The following is a 17,677-nucleotide window of genomic DNA, read 5'->3' as shown; positions in this document are numbered from 1 at the left end:
TTCTTTGAAGATATTTTAAATCTTAATTCCTGAATGATTCAGTTAAATAAGATTCATAAATTCTAATTGTAGTCTTATAACTAGAGTACTCTTTTTTTCTTTCCGTCTAATTGTGTTTTCGTTGTGATGTAAATAGACATATGAGTACTTGAGTTGTTTTTATGGTATTAAGTATTATGGTATTATGTATAACGTACGAGTGCGATATTTTAAACGTTAAGTACGTACATAAGCTTTTTTAAGAACTTCCTAATGGAACGATTTTCTTAGCATATGTAATAACTTTTTAAGATTATTTCTGGTGAGAGTAGTGTACCCTTCGCTTCCTACAATTAACTATATAAACATATATTAAACAATGTTTGGTATCCGAAAGCCGAACATTCCATACGAATGTTTTCCATACAATCGTCATCAATGTATCTCTACAGACCCTTATGGGCCTTAGCCTCTGCAAGTATCTTTTGATTAACATATAAATCCTTCATAATCACTTTAGCAGTTTGATAGTTATGACGAATCCACGTGATAGATGCTAAAATAAACTGTAACTTTTTCACATAAACCTTATGTAATATTACTTTATTGACATATTTTTTCGCTTGCTTATGTATTTGTTTGACGAAGAATATTAAGAAGAAGAAGATTAAGAATATAATAAACTATGTTATAGATAATATATTATATACTAGCGGACCCCACAGACTTTGTTCTGTCAAAAAGATTTGAAATGTGGCAGTTTTTTGTTCCTACCAATTTTATAGTCGGCGCAAGAAATTCTCATGGCAGAACCATCACCTTGTGTGAGGTTCAGCTCGGGTGACCAAAGTATCTTCGCTCGAACTTTGGCCACTCTTCTGTGACCCACTAAAAAACCCCGACTGCGATGTCTGCTAGAGGGCTTCAAACTAAGAGGCGAACTTTGGGTTCAAACCTGATTGAAAAATAATCTAAAAGGATAGTGGGAACCTAAAAGTGACAAATATAATATTTATTTTAAAAAAATGTGTGCCTCATTGATATATTTTCCTATTATCCAACCAAATTAAAAACCAGTTTGGTCGGGTTTGCGATATTATCACTTGTTGTGTTTCGGAACGCGACGTTGCTTAGACAACAGTGAGTGCTTGAAATTTAATATGAACTTTATTGAATAGCAATAAAATTCAAATTGCCTCTACATTTTATTTAAAAAACGTTTGTATGGGAAAAAGACAAGGGCTGTTTTAGGGTTTTTATTATTCGAATTTTTCTCGCCGTAAAAACCATCCTTAGACTTCAACGAACATTAAAAAAAATAATTGGTATAATTGGTTCAGGCGTTGTAGAGTTATGCGCTTACCAACGCATTTTGCGATTCATTTGTATATTATAGATAAACTTAAAGGCTATTTTATTAATTTAATGGCTGTTAATTTATTATAACCAACCTTAAAATAAAATAACTAAAATATATAATTAAAAGGAGTCCCTGTAGGCAAGGTTCCCAAGATACTGGCCCTTTGAATAGCTAGACTAATTCTTTGTCCGAGGTTCCTCGGTCTCCTATGATGTCGACTAAATTTTTCGATACTTATGAACACCGAATAATTATGACTAAATCATATTCGAAACCTAGACCCCTGTATTTGCAGGCTTAAGCTTTTTCAGCTGCAACACAAGCCGCACCATCTCTGTTGTTGGTTCCATGTAGATGGGATGGGGCCAGTGTATGTCCGGTCTCTTGCCATTGTGTCTTGCAATTCCAGTCGGCTCAAGTAGACTTGGCACGTTGACGGTGACATATGATCGTTAAGTGCGGCATGTCTCGAGAAGCGGCCAGCACTTTTTTGGCATGATAGTCCGTGATGTCCTACCTTGTCGACATCACTGCCACAGGGACATTTATGAGAAGCGCAGGCCGGAACCCCAAGCCGGAGACAGGTTGCGATTTGGAGCGTGTCAGGCTCAAGAAATGTTCCTGTATATGAGTATGTAAGCGTGAAGCCAGCGTAAGTGAAGTAGCTAGCCTCCTGTGTACCCACAGCCAAAAGCCTAGCACGCGCTGAACCTGTACTACAGCTCAAAAGATTGTCATAAGTAAATTTGCAGTTTATGTCATCCCAGCTCCTCTGTAAATTTAGAGCAAATGGAAAATTTTGACCTGGGCATGCATTTAAGAAAGCGTTTCTAGCTTCTTCCAAGCCAGCAATCTCAAAGTGTGTTTAAAATTTTACTTATGTGATTTGTTAAACTATGGACAGAAGATAGGAAGGCTGGTAAAGCGACACTGGAAATTTTGCGAATCCCTAAACCACCATAACGGATGGATCCAAGATTGCTCGTTCAGCTGCATATTAAGAAACTTATTTTGATTACGTCGTCTACTTGTGTCAGAAGATCTGGATGATTCCAAAAAGAGCAGCAACGGAGCACATACGTAAATATTGGGACGAAATGAGATGCAAAGTGTATAATGTGGACTAATTTCAAGGAGACGGTCAGCAGAATATTGAAATTTAGTAATGGACTTATTAATATATTCAGAAATAGATTCATCAAAATTTGAAGAATCTAAAATATTTGAAACCAAAATATGAATTTTTTGTTTTATGTCATTTAAATTTAAGTCGCAGTTATTAAATTATTTGATATTATTATTATATATGCTTGTATGAAGTATATTAATAACTTTTCAATACAGTGCAATAACATATTAGCTCTGTAAAAAAGCAAAAATTTGCCCTTGTGTGCCCTCGTTTGTTCGAAAGCTTGCAGAATTCATCGAAACATTTGCAACTTGAACTCTACGTGTGATATGAGTTAAGTCAAAGACTAATAAGTAATTGCTTGGTAAATCTATTCCCATAACCATTATAATTTATAATAAAGTTTACCTGTAAATAAATTGCTGTTTTGTAGAACATATTGACTTATTGTCGCTTTTACTATTTCACACCCCTTCTTCATACAAGGCAAACCCAACTATTTAAAATTCTTCAGTTTAATTCAAACTATTTACGTAACTCAGTCATGTCATACCTTCAGATTATAACACAAATTACCAGCAAATAGATATATTTAATGTAACCAAAGAATTCTTAACAATATAAAAACTCTGGTATCATTTATTATATTTACGTATAATGGCTTTGTTATTCCTCTTTTATACTAAATGTATTATAATGATCTATACATCTTACTATTTATTATACGAGTATATGTATATAATTTTTTTATAAATAGGAAATAATTGTTAACTGTAATTTATGTTTATGTTTGAATGTGTATTCGGTTTTTGACTTGTGTATATAATGGAATTGTTTAATAAGCATCTAGCTGCAGGAATAAATCAATAAATATTTTTAGTATATTTTGCATTAGGTAACGAAACTCTAAAAACATATAAAGGAACCAGCTAATATAGTATTGTGTTAAAAGCACTATTATTTTTTGAATTAAAACAATGCGCCTATATTAATTTTGGCGATATACTAATTAACATATAATAAATACAAAATTATCGTCGCTGTTTTTTTAGATCATTTATATTAAATATTATCGATATTTTAGATAGTCTAGAGTTAAATATTACATCAGACGCTTGCAGACAGTTCTGCGTTACTAATACATATTCTATGACAGAGGGTCGCTCATTTTCCCTCCTCCAGTCTGTCTTTGTTTACGAGGGCGATCGGGCGTTGCTCCGATCCCGCACTGTACATTTTCGTTTATAAATAAAACTTAAACTTATTTGACAAGGCTTTCTGCTTTTAAAATACTTTAGGACTTTTTGAAAATCTAAAAATTACAATTCATATTAAACAATTGTTATAATACAAATGTGTGTATAGCTTTAGTGTTATAATTGTGGACAAGATTATAAAAGGCAATAACACTATGGATTGGCGCGAAAAACTTTTCGGCCGGGCACTTGTCAAATGCGAGGCACCTGGTACGCAAAATGGTAAATTCGAAAATGTACCAACTCTTGAAGCGTTAGCGGACTGTGTCGAAGAAGGGGAGGGTGCTGTTTGTGGTATATACTTTTCGTTTGCTAATATCAGTGATGCTAGTGATGACTTCGGTGTTCGCTTGGAGCAGGTTTATAAGGCGGTTCATCCAAGATTGAAGGTGGTTGAGGTGGTGCTTTGGGCTCACGTGGGTACTCCCGAGGGTCCAGTAGAGAGAGAAGCTGGTTTTCGTCGCACCCTGACTGGAAAACCCTGGTTCGCTGTGCCATTTCACGACGTCGATACTAAGGTATGTGAATAGAGTTTTAGGACCGACTTAAGGATATGTAATTCATATTTCGACAAATAATTTGATAAAAGATTAAAAACTATATGTGGTACGTTCACAGACTACTTTATATTTTAATACATTACTTTTATGTCGTTATTTAGCTATTTAGCTCAAACTTCCAAAGAGCTATGGCGTCTGCGTAAATAGCTACACAGACTGTGTGAAATTGTTTAAGTTTAAACATAATAACGAGCAAGTTTAATTAAGTTAAAAACGCTTGCTTGCAACACGAATACAAACGGAATGAAATGGCGTACATAAACCTAAGTTATTATCCACGCGATATAAAGCACCTTCCCCTCTATAATTATTCCTAAGAGGTGGGCGAGGGTACTGTACACCCTTCTAAGTGTTGCCATAACCAACGTAACGTATTGGAGTGCAAAGATAGAATCTTGCCCTTTAATGCAATCTAATATAAAATCCTGAAACCTCAGGATTCCTTCCTAAGAATTTCATTAATTCAATTTAATTTTGTCCTCATGTATGTGTGAAAGAATAGCCTCAATTCATTTTATGTCTTATAATCGCGTAACGAATTTTAAAAGCAAAAGAAGTGAAACTTTAATTACACTAAGCTAATTAATACTGGCAACACTTGTAACCCAAATTTAAAAATGAGAAAATTAAAAAAGATGTTGCCCTCCCTAATTTCTCTAGGGATGTTTTCGTGCTAATAAAATGATAGGCTCTCCTGGCGTGAGATTCCGATGGCGTAGGGTAAATATTTGCTGAATTGCTGTTTGAACGCGTTTGTTTTCCTTCTTTTTACCCATAAACAAAGAAACGATGTTTTATTCTTACAAATATATTTATTTGAAATGTTTTTGTACTTTTATTTTCGGAAAATCGATTGATGATTTTATTTAACGATTTATAATCGAATTGGAAAGAGCTGGTGAAAAACATTATACAGTGTAGTGTACATGTTTTACAACACTCCCAGATATGTGTGTCATGATCATTTGTCAATAAAATCGACAAGTAGGTGATCAGCCTCAAGTGCCTGACACTTGTTGGATCTAAGGCAAGCCGGTTTCCTCACTATTTTTCCTTCACCGTTCAAGCTAATGTTATGTGCACATAGATTAAAAATGTTAATTGGTGCATAGCCGGGAATCGAACCTACGACCTCAGGAATGAGAATTGTACGCTGAATCCAAAGACGAATAGGCCATTTATTTGAGCTAGACACAGGTACAACGCGCCGGTAGACTGCTACTCTGGGATTTGGAGATGCAGGTGTCTTAGGTACTAAGTGCGGATTGAGGCCCGGACATCAGCAGCGGTTATTATATACCTTATATCAAAGCTTAAAAAATAAACTTCAGCTGTTCCAGAAGTTGTCAAAACTAACAGTAATAACATTGCCCCAAGTTAGATTAAGTAATTAAGCAGCGGAAATGTAACTAAATTCCCTTAAGGCTTTTGGCGCTTGTCACTCGCCATCCATTAATTCTTGCGTTGACTATAAATAAACAGTATCATTATTTAATGTAAATTTTATTTCTATATATTTATATTCTTTTTATATAGGCTGTATATTGACGAATATAGGTGTTTTTTAGATATTATTTATTGTTGATATTGATCATAGATTTCATCGCATACCATATACAATGTTTGACTACAAATTATAGATAACACAACTGCGTTACTTTTTTATGCAAACAGGTAATATATATTATTCACTTATAACAATCAAATATGCCAAGATTGTCTATTTCGCTAAGAAATAAGTATTGCTAGAGAAAATATAATTAACAAAATATTATTTATATAGGATTTAGATTGATAAGATAGAAAGAGCGTAAGCTGTATAAGGCTGTCTTGGTAATGAAATAATTTTTAAAATTACTTATAACAAAGAAATTCACAAACTTAACCTCTTCATTACTGTAAAAAACAAATATTTAAAAATAGAACATTGTTGAAAATGCAATGTTTATATTAGTGAATTATTGTGTTGTATTGTATATTATTCTACAAAAGGAGGAATTTCTATTGTTTTACTAATTTAAAACCTGTGTTACCTTAACAAAGCTCAGTTAATTATGGCTAAACAATAGAAAATGTTTCTTATAATAGTATTGTATGCGTAGACAACATTAAAAAGACCCTTCATGCCGAGGATAAAGCTTGGAAAATAATTAAATTAATTTACAAGCTACGGCCCCCACTTAGAAAGCGGAAACTGACTCATTTTCCGTTCAATTAACTTCAGACATTCAGCGACTAGTATAGATTACTCTACTAGCCAAACTGAATTCCATTAATCCTTCGTGAGAATTATGTACAATTCTTAAGAAAAGTTCGTTACGTAGAATTTTTCACGTAACGAAAACGTATCGCTTAACTGTATTCGTTAAACTATATGCTTACTTTTTCGTCTCTAAGATTTTTTGTTAAATTTCTTTTTGCAAATGCATCGCCTATAAAAGCCAAAGATATACTACAAATATGAATGAACCAGTTTAATACATACTTTAACGGATTATTATAAATTAAAAAGTAATATTAAAGCAATAAAAGTAAATCAAATTCATACTATTAATCAAGCAGAGAGCTATATTCTCCATTTTCTAACATAATGGGAGGCAAACAAGTGCTCTAACAAAGAGCCCGCACTGCATTCAGTCTGCGCTTGACAAATACTTGACATTTATACATTGCGCTTGCGATTTTTTGCTCTCATTGATTACACCGTTATCGAAGAAGGGTTATTGAAAAAAGAACTTGATTTATTAAGTGTCAGAATGTAGGTTCTCTTAGGGTTTGGTTTTAAGGACTGAGTATCTACTTCTTTTTTATTGTATGTAATAACGAACAGGAGAGATTTTAAATTATTTATGATTTATGAAAAAATACGTCTACGTTGGTCTAGATCTAGAATGGAAGAATGGGAATGCGACTCCGGGACCTTTATCTGGCGGCAGTCTGGCTGGCAATTTCGGTGGGGGACGACCTCCACAAATACCTTTGGGAACAGTGAATATGCAAGAAGAAAAATATATCTAGTTTATTTATTATCAGTCGCTTTGTTGGATTTTTCTTTATTTCTTATAGTATTATAATAATTTACATATCCGTAAAAAAAAGAATCTAGTAAAATAAACGGGACTTTTAAAAGCGTTGGCTGGCTTGTAAAATGTATGTAGACAATACAATTGTATTACAGTAGATATTGATTTGGTCGGAGCTCCCACCTCAAAATAGCGTGTCTGCACAGATAAAGCCAGATTTTTAGATCAACTGATGCGTACTGTTTATAATATAAACGACTACTATTGAGCTATATTATATTTTATCCAAGATATACATTTACTATTCGAAAAAAAATATATTGGTAAAAAAAATTGCCGTGATTTGCATACCAAAACATGCCTATTTAAGATATCTTTTTGCTAAGCAGGATAGCGATTTGAGAGTACAACTTACGTCGGGTTAAATAAAGAACTGATACGCAACCAGTTTGATTTAGGAGCGACGTTAAAAATATTGTTTTAAAATTTTCATTACGATGGTTACAAAGTGTGTTTTCAGGCAAGTTATGTGTGAACACAGGCCAGTTGCCAGTTAATTTTTTTTCATAAAGCTGAAACTCTCATCGCTTCTATAAATTCTGGGGTTTATTGTCAACACACGTAGGCAAAGTTAAGTCAAACTCAAAAAATAAACTCAAAGTATAGCAACGCTCAAAGAGTAACAAGCAGTATTGTGCAGACAAAGTTCCGTTTGAAACGAGTCGTGAAACCGACACTTGAATTTAACTCATTAGTGGTAAGCCACTGTCGGTCACGGTTCAAAACGCGACAGAAATGCACTGCAATGTGCAATGTGCATCCGTTGGGGTGACCAACGTGTTGGTGTTTTAAGGAATTCCAAATAAAGATGAAAAGCTTCACAAGCGATGGCATTGTTCTCTAATTTTGCGTTGTAATTTGGCAATTAAAATGAGTAGAGAATTGTCAGCTCCACCCTCTACCCTCATCAGTACTACCTTTAAGAACTGGAAGATGTAAATTTAGGCTCATTAGTTATTATTTTCATATGTGAACATATATATCTACTGTGATTTTAAGTAATACATACATACGGTAACATCTATCTGTCCAGCAAGATAAGATATCTTATTTTTAAAATATTATCCTTCCTATTCAACGATACAGTTGACTCTTTAGGGTCTCATAATCTTTAAGGTCTGTAGTTGTGACTACAGACCATATACATCAATTCTCTCGTAGATAAAATAGAGTTTAAATATAAGCCATAGGATGGCACCCACATCATTTTTTCTGTTAACAAAAGCTTTTATGATGGTCCCTACAACAACTATTAACTGATGCATACAGAGGCACACTGCGGAACAATAACTTCCTGTGCTGTCACGGTGCACAGTTGCACCCCGCTTTTCGAACACGTCTGACTCCCTATTATAATCTATGTTAGTATTTTGAGCTAGCATCGTCAAATTTGTAATTGCAATCTTCGACTAAATATAAAATAATTATAAAAAAATCAATCGTATTATTATTATGTTTGTCTAACAAAAACATTTTTATTTCTTACTAACACTCACTCCGCTGGCGCTTTAACCCAAAAAGTGTCTTGGCCTCTGAAACGAGAATCTTATAACGCGTCCTGTGCTAACTTCCGGTAACTACTGGCTTGCAGCTGCTGCAATTCGGTCGAGTGGAGGAGGACTAATCCAGCGAATTGACAAATCCAGCGGTACCTAGGCTGGTCTCTGACCACTACTTCGTCTCAAATAAGCTTTCTTCCTTCTCGATCTTGGCCCATATCTTTATATTTCTATATTATTATACAGTAAATCTTGCTACACAGCGTAAGCATGTAGAGCTGTTTTCAATAAGGTATATAATACATAGATCGGGTGGGGCTAAAACCCTTCACGGGTCTTGACTTTCTCAACAATAATTGTCTACTGGTCCCGACTGGCGAATTTCTTAAAGTTCATATTATAATATATGAAATATATGGAAATCTCTATCGCTCTTAAGTCCTCTTCGACGTAATGTTAACGTGCGTATAAAAAATAAAATCAAATAACGTCACAGTATGAGAAAAATAAAACAAAAGACTACGAAAATCTACAAACAAATATAAAGAAAAGGGTTTAGCCACAGGGCATTGTAAGAAAACAGAACCATTGTAAAAGTGTGATAATTTTCAAACAACTTCTATATTCTCTTGTTTGAAAGTCCCTTTGCTTAAAGACGTCGTTATTCTTACAAGATTTTATTCAATAAGAATTCCTCGGTAAGTAATAAACCTAAGGAAATATTACTTTTGCTCTCATTATAAACATTTTTCTCGACGATCTTTGCCTTCTTCATTTATTGGGAGACTATGCTTTATATCGCTTCGGGATAAACCCACAATATAGGAGAAATGTATGAGATAAGTACGCTATTAAAACTAATAGAAAACGTCAAAAGTATTTTGATCAACCAATTTAGTATGTAATTCATATTTGAATTATTTAGGTCAAGACTTAACGCTCATGATTATTAGGAGCTTACAGAATATAAGAGGCCAAATATAAAACTTAATAAAAATTGTTATTGAAGAAAGACGAGGTCTATTCTGTTTGGAAAAATTAGTGGCTAAAATTTAACAAAGCGATATAATATTTCCAGTCCCTGAGATTAAAAAATTATTGCCATGTGAATTGAATTAATGTGGTATCTTTATAAAATGTCCCTGTGCTTAAGATGTTATCTTTTCTGTTATATTAACTTACACAGAAAATTTTCTGTAATGTTACGAAAATTCTTTTAATATGATTTCTCGAAGTTCTCGAAGATCTTCAGCCTCCTTCAGGTGGCGAAATATTTCCCTTATAAATCAAAGCAAACTTTTGTATTCGTTCCAAATATTATTTTATATGAATAGCTTAGGACAATAGCGTAATAAGCGTTTTTAGAGATTTTTAAATTTAGTCTGTCTCTTAAAATAATAAATGCTAAATTAAACACACATATTTGATATTTGTATTTCTGGCGCCAATTTATGATTACATATTATTTTACGACCGCTTATTTTTAAAATAACGTTTTGCTTTCAAATTCATATGTCGCATTGAGCGTAAGCAATTTTAGTGCATACATTGTCCGTTTAATTCTCCGTAGTCTGGCCCGTCCAGTCTGCATTCTTGAATCTGGTTATGACGTAAGCCACGCATATTCTAGACAAGATCCTTGATAGGTCACGAAATTGTAATGTGTACGGTCACGTGTCAGTCTTAATAATTCGCTACTATTGAAAAAGTTCCTATAAATGTTTTGTTCATAGATAGTCTACAGTAGTTACTGCATAAAAGATTATACGCATAGCACAATGGATACCTAGTATCGAATAGTGTTAAAAAAAAAACAATAAACAACGCTTAGAAAACTCAGTTAAGTTACTATAATTGTCTTTGGGTATAAGGTAGCACGAACAAACATCGAATTTCAGTAGTATTAGTGTATTTGTTTTTTTAATTTTATTCGAAAAGATTCGTAAAGGTGGGAATCGCTGTCGGTGTGCGGCCAGTATTGCGTGGAAAAAGTCTAGTAGTAGTGCTCATCCTACGACATCCATGCTCACGGGTGCACACTACCTCCAATCCAGAATACACTCTATAGGGAGAAAAACCTGCACCGACAAAACCGACCTTATCTGGAACCTCTGGGAGAGCAGCCCAACTATCGAACTAGAGTACAGTGGGTTAATCTCCTGCTTGTCTGATCTACAACGATTTATGAAACCGAGTTGACACTTCACGTTTCAGTCAACATAAAAGCCACCTGGTACTGAACTAATAAAATTAACTATACGAATTGTATAGAATTATTATGAATTATTGTCGTTTTAATTCACTTGAATGTTACCGAAAATCTATCAATTGCCTACATAAACAACCTTAAATCAAATCAATAAGGTTTAATTTACGAGAACATAATTATAACTTTACGATAGAGGCGATTTTTTTCCTTCATACGAGCTATACTTGTATCGTTTGCACTAAAAAGGTTTTTGTCTATAAGCTGCTTTTTACACACGTTTTGTAGGCGTTAGTTATTACATCATTGTCATGTACAATACTTGAATTTAAACTCGTATATAGACTGACTCATCATGGTCGAAATAAGCATTCGTCTTTAAATAATTTAAGTACCTGTATTATCGATGCTAAAAGAAATATCGTGTAAAGCTAACAGAAGTTTTACACGTAAAGTGGTTATTGTAATATTAATTTATGTATTATCTATTAAAAACGGGTATTAAATTATGAAGTCACGTTATATAATTAACTATCTACTTAAATCAGGTCGTAAATACAAAGAAATCCAGAAAATATTATTATCATAATATCTCAATGAAGTTAAACGAATAATAGTTTCGATAGATATCGCTAATAATTGAAAGGCCGCGATACTTTATTTACGAATTGGTATATATAATCAGAATATTAAACGAAATATCATGACATTTTAATGGTTTTGTTGCATTTTGGTAGTAATTTCATGAAATAAATCTATATCCTCGCTTACATATAACATCCTCTGACTCTGGAAGCTAAAATATGTCTTGGTCTCCCAAACGAGATTCCTGTCTGATCCGTTCCTGTCATGAGCCACTTCCCACAGTTGCCTGCGTTCAGAAGCAGCAGATCCGCCACCGCTTTCTAAAAAAAACATGCTTTGGAAAAAACATGATTGTTTTATAAAAGTTTTAATTTATTTATTGTTATTTCTATTATTATACTATAAAATAAGCTTCACAATTATTTCTTTTTATAATTCTACTCTTTAATTATCCGGGGAATATTGATTGTATAAGGCGGCCACCAGTTTTTAGTTTTGTTATTTTTAAAATTCTTGTATGTCAAGTAAGTATGAGTAATAAATAATGTATTTAAGCGTCGTATTCCTCAGCGTATTTAACCTTTAAGAAGAGACAGTTGTTCTCAAAACAACTAACAAGATAAGGGACATATGTATAAGTTTGAATTTTTAAATGTAGTTTAAAATTTAACCACTACTCCTACTACTGTTACCCACTTGAAGGAACCCCTCTTAGACCCCTAACACTTGTAATACGCATCTGAAAGTAGTTTTTCTTTTCATGCAGTTCGCGGTAGTTGAAGGGTTGACGTCTTGACAAGAGCACTTTCCTTTCACAGAAGTGTTTCACGCATTTTCACCGGGAAATATGATTTTACCGTCGCTTTCTCTATCAAGACTTATTTTAGATAGCGTGATTATTTAGAGGAAATTGAAAATGACGTTTTATTTTAAAATTTACATCTTGCTACTACTTTATTTTATATAACAGGGGGCAAACGGCGGAGGCTCACGTGATGTTAAGTGATTCACACTCACATTGCGGGCTCGCAAGTGCGTTGCCGGCTCTTTTAAGAATTGGTACGTTCTGTTCTTGAAGGACCCTACGTCAAATTGGTCGTCAAACTGTACGTAAAATATTTTGACAGATATCAAAAGATTGCAGAGGCAGTGCGTTGAATATTTCGAGTTTATTTAATTAAAGAACAATGTTAGCTAAATAATTTTCTCAACTAGTTTTCTAGGACTATTAAAACTTGTCTAGGGGACGAGACTAAACAATACAGTCAAATGGAAATAATCGTATCCACGTAATAATCTCGGGTAAGGATTGTAATCGCCCGACGTAATTTAGTAGGGTGTGCGGGCAAGCGTTACAATCACATACATATTTGTTTCAAGGAACAGTAGTTCCAGCAAAACAATTTACAAGTTCAATAGCCAAAATACCGAAATATGAACCACGCCTCGATTTGTTGTGCGAGCAACAGGTCTTATAGCTTTTGGTCATAGGTTGGCTACCCCTGATCTGCACTAATGAACTTTTTGTGATTATGCGCATTTAACACCCAAGAAAACATCGTGAGAAAATCAGAACGCCCTTGACAGAAATAATCCATGGCATGTGACAGGTACAGAAGGCTTATCACCTATATGCCTATTGGAAGAAAAAACAAATGATCACGAAATAGTTATGTCTGCACTACGCCTGGTTATTTTTAATTGTTCATTTAAAAATTAAAATTCCCTGTATCTTTCCCCTTTTAGTATCTGTTAAAAATGGCATACTAGAAAATAAAAATGTGTGCGTCTACTTATGTACGCACGTAAGAAGTAAAACTTCTTTATGACCTTATTTTTCGAAAAATGATTAAGTTTAACAAAAGGCTTTTATTATCATAGACATGAATACAAATAATACAATTATTTCATTTTACCTTATTACTACTAAGATTATTACAGAATTTCATTAATTGTAATATAATTATTACTATCATTGTTATTGTTATTATATATTTTTGTTATTAATGGCGAATCAAGCGTGGTTGGGACAAGAAAATGTGACGGTATTTTATTTATAACGCCGATAAAAAAGTTTCATTTCAAAAATCACAACCGAAAGGAAATCTTATGTTATAGTCAAAGTAATTTTTCGTAAGTATTACAACCTACCTATATACTGATTAAAATTACAGGATACGTTCTTATTACAAATTCTTAGAACATAACCCCGCTATTAAAACATTTCTATAATTCCCTAGACAGTAGCAAAAGGGTTGAGATCACTCAACCGCAATAACTGCGGCGTAAGTCACTCTTAATCTTACTCGTTTCGATCTAATTCCTGTCTATTGTTGTGATCGAGGGAAACTGTGTGTACTTATGGGAAACTTCGTCTGGCTTTAGCACTTTTCACTTCAGTAACTGCCATTACATAAAATATTTGTAAAACCTTAGATGGTTTAAGCAAAATAATATTTTGGCAATACTAAGTTTATAAACAAAGACAATAGTAACATTGATTGTGATATAAAGTAATTAGTTCGTTATTAATAATACATTAAACCTCAAATATTAATTGAATGTTTCGTGTGTATTGTTCTTGGTTAAAAATAACTTGCCAATATTTCGTAATTATATAAAATATTTTCGCTGCAAGATTAGTTGGCAACACTTTGCTTAATGTTTTATGCAATTCAGACAGATAAGTTATATTTTAACAAATACAGGATATCTTCGATATTCCTTAATTGGTAGCGTTTAATAGTTCGTCAAAGTCATAGTTTGTAAACACTGTTTTTACTATTATAATAATTAGGTTTATGTAATCTAGGTATGGTAGGTTTATTTTATAATCTATATATTGTGATTTAAAAAAAAACGTCCGATTGAAGACAAATAAGGCATTTTGTACCTTTTAAATATTACGAGTATTAAGAATATATATACATTATACATGACGTGTTTTGCAAGGGATTGTTGCTATTTCCATTATACAGGGCGTTTTCATTTTAAACTGTTTGTCACGGGATTATCCGTGTAGGGGTGCCGCTCGTGCCTGTACGAGGAAAATTTTCCCTCGTAATGAGCTGAGATAACCATCCCAGCAGATGGGGCTTATACAAAAAACTATAAAAACATCCATTCTATGAATAAAACATGCGATGATCGAAAGCTCAATATTGGCGATCCCTTTGGTTTGTTTTGTTATTTAATATAGTATGTTGCTTATGATTTATTTAGATTAAAACTGTATCACTATAAACTTAATCGTTTAAGATATATATAGAGTAAAGCAGTTGTAAACTATTAAACAGTTAAACTTTGAATTAGTATTCGTTTAATTTATATTAACTTGTTGTATCTACAACTTCACAATGGTATGACAAAGTACCTATGTTCTCTTCTGAATTGTCAGCTTGTCAGATCTGAAATAAAGCTAAAGTAGATTTTAGAAAAACATAGTCTCACAGGTTTCACTACCCAACTTCAAAATTGTACGATGAAACATAACTTCTAACAACTATACTCAATGCCAATATGTCGACGTTTTTGAGAACAAAAACCGACCACATCATAGGCAACGTAAATATATATATATAAACTACCCATAAAACGCACTGTCATCTAAAAGGTCACAGCACTTACTGCGTACTTCAACTCGGCTACGGCTAGGCAACACCGCGCTTACGGCTCGACAATCGCTTTATATATTGACTAACAATCCTAGCAACATCTTCTAGACCGAAACCGAATGTATTCTTGTTCCACAGTAGTTAAATTATAAAATTGTAACAGTTATTGTAGAACTTTTTACGTCAAGTACCTTAAATCATTAATAAGTCAAACGGAAGGGACTAGCTGCAAACAACACAGATAATCCTATTATGGGGCTAATGCACTTTTTAAAATGCAAATTAAAGTGTAATAAAGCTTTTTTCACTCTTCTTTCATTTATATAATAATAATAGTTCATGTACCTTAAACCGATAACTTCGAGAAGGTACAGTACTATTAGTTGTTAGCACTGGTACAGTTGTACTATACGCAGGCTGTACAAAAGCTATAAAAGTACTTGTTGCCGTTTTCCATCAGTACTTTGAGAATTTCCTATTAGAATAATTTGAATTCTTGTGCTAGACCAGGTCGATTTCTAATAACAAAGGGAATATGATTTGAAAAAATATACATGTAAATTATATATATATATACATATATATATATATATATATATATAAAAATATATATGATAAAGCACCGTAATCCATAGGTGCTTTTCTAGGGCTGAATGTAGGTTGTCATACGAACTCTGGACGTCATTGTGGCGTGAGAGCACCCTAGAGAATGAACATAGCATAATGCTCATCATCTTTGTTATTAATGGATTGAAAAAAGAATATAAAGAAACATCTTTTCTAAGCTAATCTTTTATAGAAATATATTTTATGCCAGTTTTAGTAAACGCACCGTTGTAATTAGCTTATCCATTGAATCAAATTTACATTTGAAAAGAACTTTCAGTCCCTTTCTTGATGAAATTTACGAAAAACTTTTAATTTTTTAAATGAATGACATCCTTATAACTATATAATGTGACACATGACAAAACTCACTTCTAAAGGTTTGTAGTCATCTATCTGGGTATGAAATATTTTGCTGTTTTATGTTAATGTATTTCATTAAATTGGTTGTAAATATATACTTTTAAAGAGCAAACATGGGTGATTTACAGATTAAAAATCATAATAGGGAGTTTCGGGGACCACAGACTGGCGCTTTATTCGCAGGAGCACTACAACACAAATGCTTCACGGGTACGCGCTGCCAGAATTAGAAGCATTCTACCACATAGACCAGAGTGTATAAAAGTCTTTAGTTTTATAGATCTTCTATGAGTCAATCAATTTAAATTAAAGTTCAAAAAATATATTCAATTTTTTTGAGATATTATATTGTATACAACTAATAAATACACAACCAATGGTTTCCTATAAACTACTTCACCCGAGTACTATTGTTACAGACCTAGATTCCATGTCATATAGCGTGGTTTACTAAGGGCCCTTTTAACCTAACCATTTGCTGAGTACCTAGGATATCTAGGACATGACCTGTCATTCTGTTGACTACTGTTTGCTCTATGATTGTGGAGCTGATAACACTTGAAAAGAAAGTCTTTTGTTAGAGCCTGAAATACATCTGACTTGGAGCCTTTGCTTTAAATATTACAGTATGCCGACGAACTTAAAATCCCTTGATAATTGTAGAAACCCCTTTTTTAGCTTATAAAAGATTAGCATCGCTTGCGTCTTTTTAAAAATGTTCCCGATTAGTGAATATGTTTATAGCTACTTAATTAGAACTATAATAATAACTAATAATGATCAGTTTATCGTTTATATTTAGAAGTTTAAACCAACAATTTCAGAAAAAACTGTACCGAATTAAAACACATTTTATCAAAACCGATTGAGATTTTGGTGCGGCATTGAATGAGGTAAAATACTTGAGGTATATTTTTAAATTAAAAATGAATAGTTGTTCAATGGTAATAAAACACATTTTATTCGATAAAGCAGTATCGATTATATGTATGCTTCGTAATAGTTCTCTTATATTTATTTTACTAAAAATCGAATAAAATGATTAATATCTATAAAATCCCTACCATTTTAAATTGGACATATTGAAATAAGCTCCAAATTAGAATTCAGTGATCAAACCAGATGCAGACTCAATTACCAAGTTCAAACAAAATATAAATAAATTGCGAGCAGCGTTTAGTTCGGCTATAACATCATTTCCGGCGGTTATTTATAACAAACATACCACCACTAATGATTTACAAACACCATGTACCATGAACATAATACTATTTATGTCTTCATTATGTTTTTGGGCATTGTAAATTATTATTGGTAAATTAATTGGCCAGTGTTTGATCAATTATATTTTATTTCGAATCAACGTAGTAACCAGTTATTAACATTTGTATGATAAGGGCACAATTTCTGGTTCTCCTTCTGATGACTCCATCGCTG

The 17,677-nt window shown here is 33.0% G+C and overlaps 1 protein-coding gene across 1 annotated transcript in view; it reads left to right on the top strand.

The window, feature by feature from the left end:
• Positions 1-3,687: 3,687 nt before the first annotated feature.
• The window catches only part of LOC123713794 (nucleoredoxin-like), a 35,838-nt gene continuing 21,848 nt past the window's right edge, over positions 3,688-17,677 (top strand). Inside the window, exon 1 of the mRNA XM_045667650.1 lies at positions 3,688-4,242. Within this exon, the coding sequence (XP_045523606.1) occupies positions 3,880-4,242 (363 nt within the window). The 5' untranslated portion in view covers positions 3,688-3,879. The remainder of the gene's footprint in view (positions 4,243-17,677) is intronic.

The sequence above is a fragment of the Pieris brassicae genome, chromosome 8 (genome assembly GCF_905147105.1).
Source record: "Pieris brassicae chromosome 8, ilPieBrab1.1, whole genome shotgun sequence".
Classification (NCBI taxonomy): Eukaryota; Metazoa; Arthropoda; class Insecta; order Lepidoptera; family Pieridae; genus Pieris; species Pieris brassicae.
The sequence above is the reverse complement of the archived record's forward strand: the minus strand, read 5'-3'. Positions and strand labels throughout refer to the sequence as shown.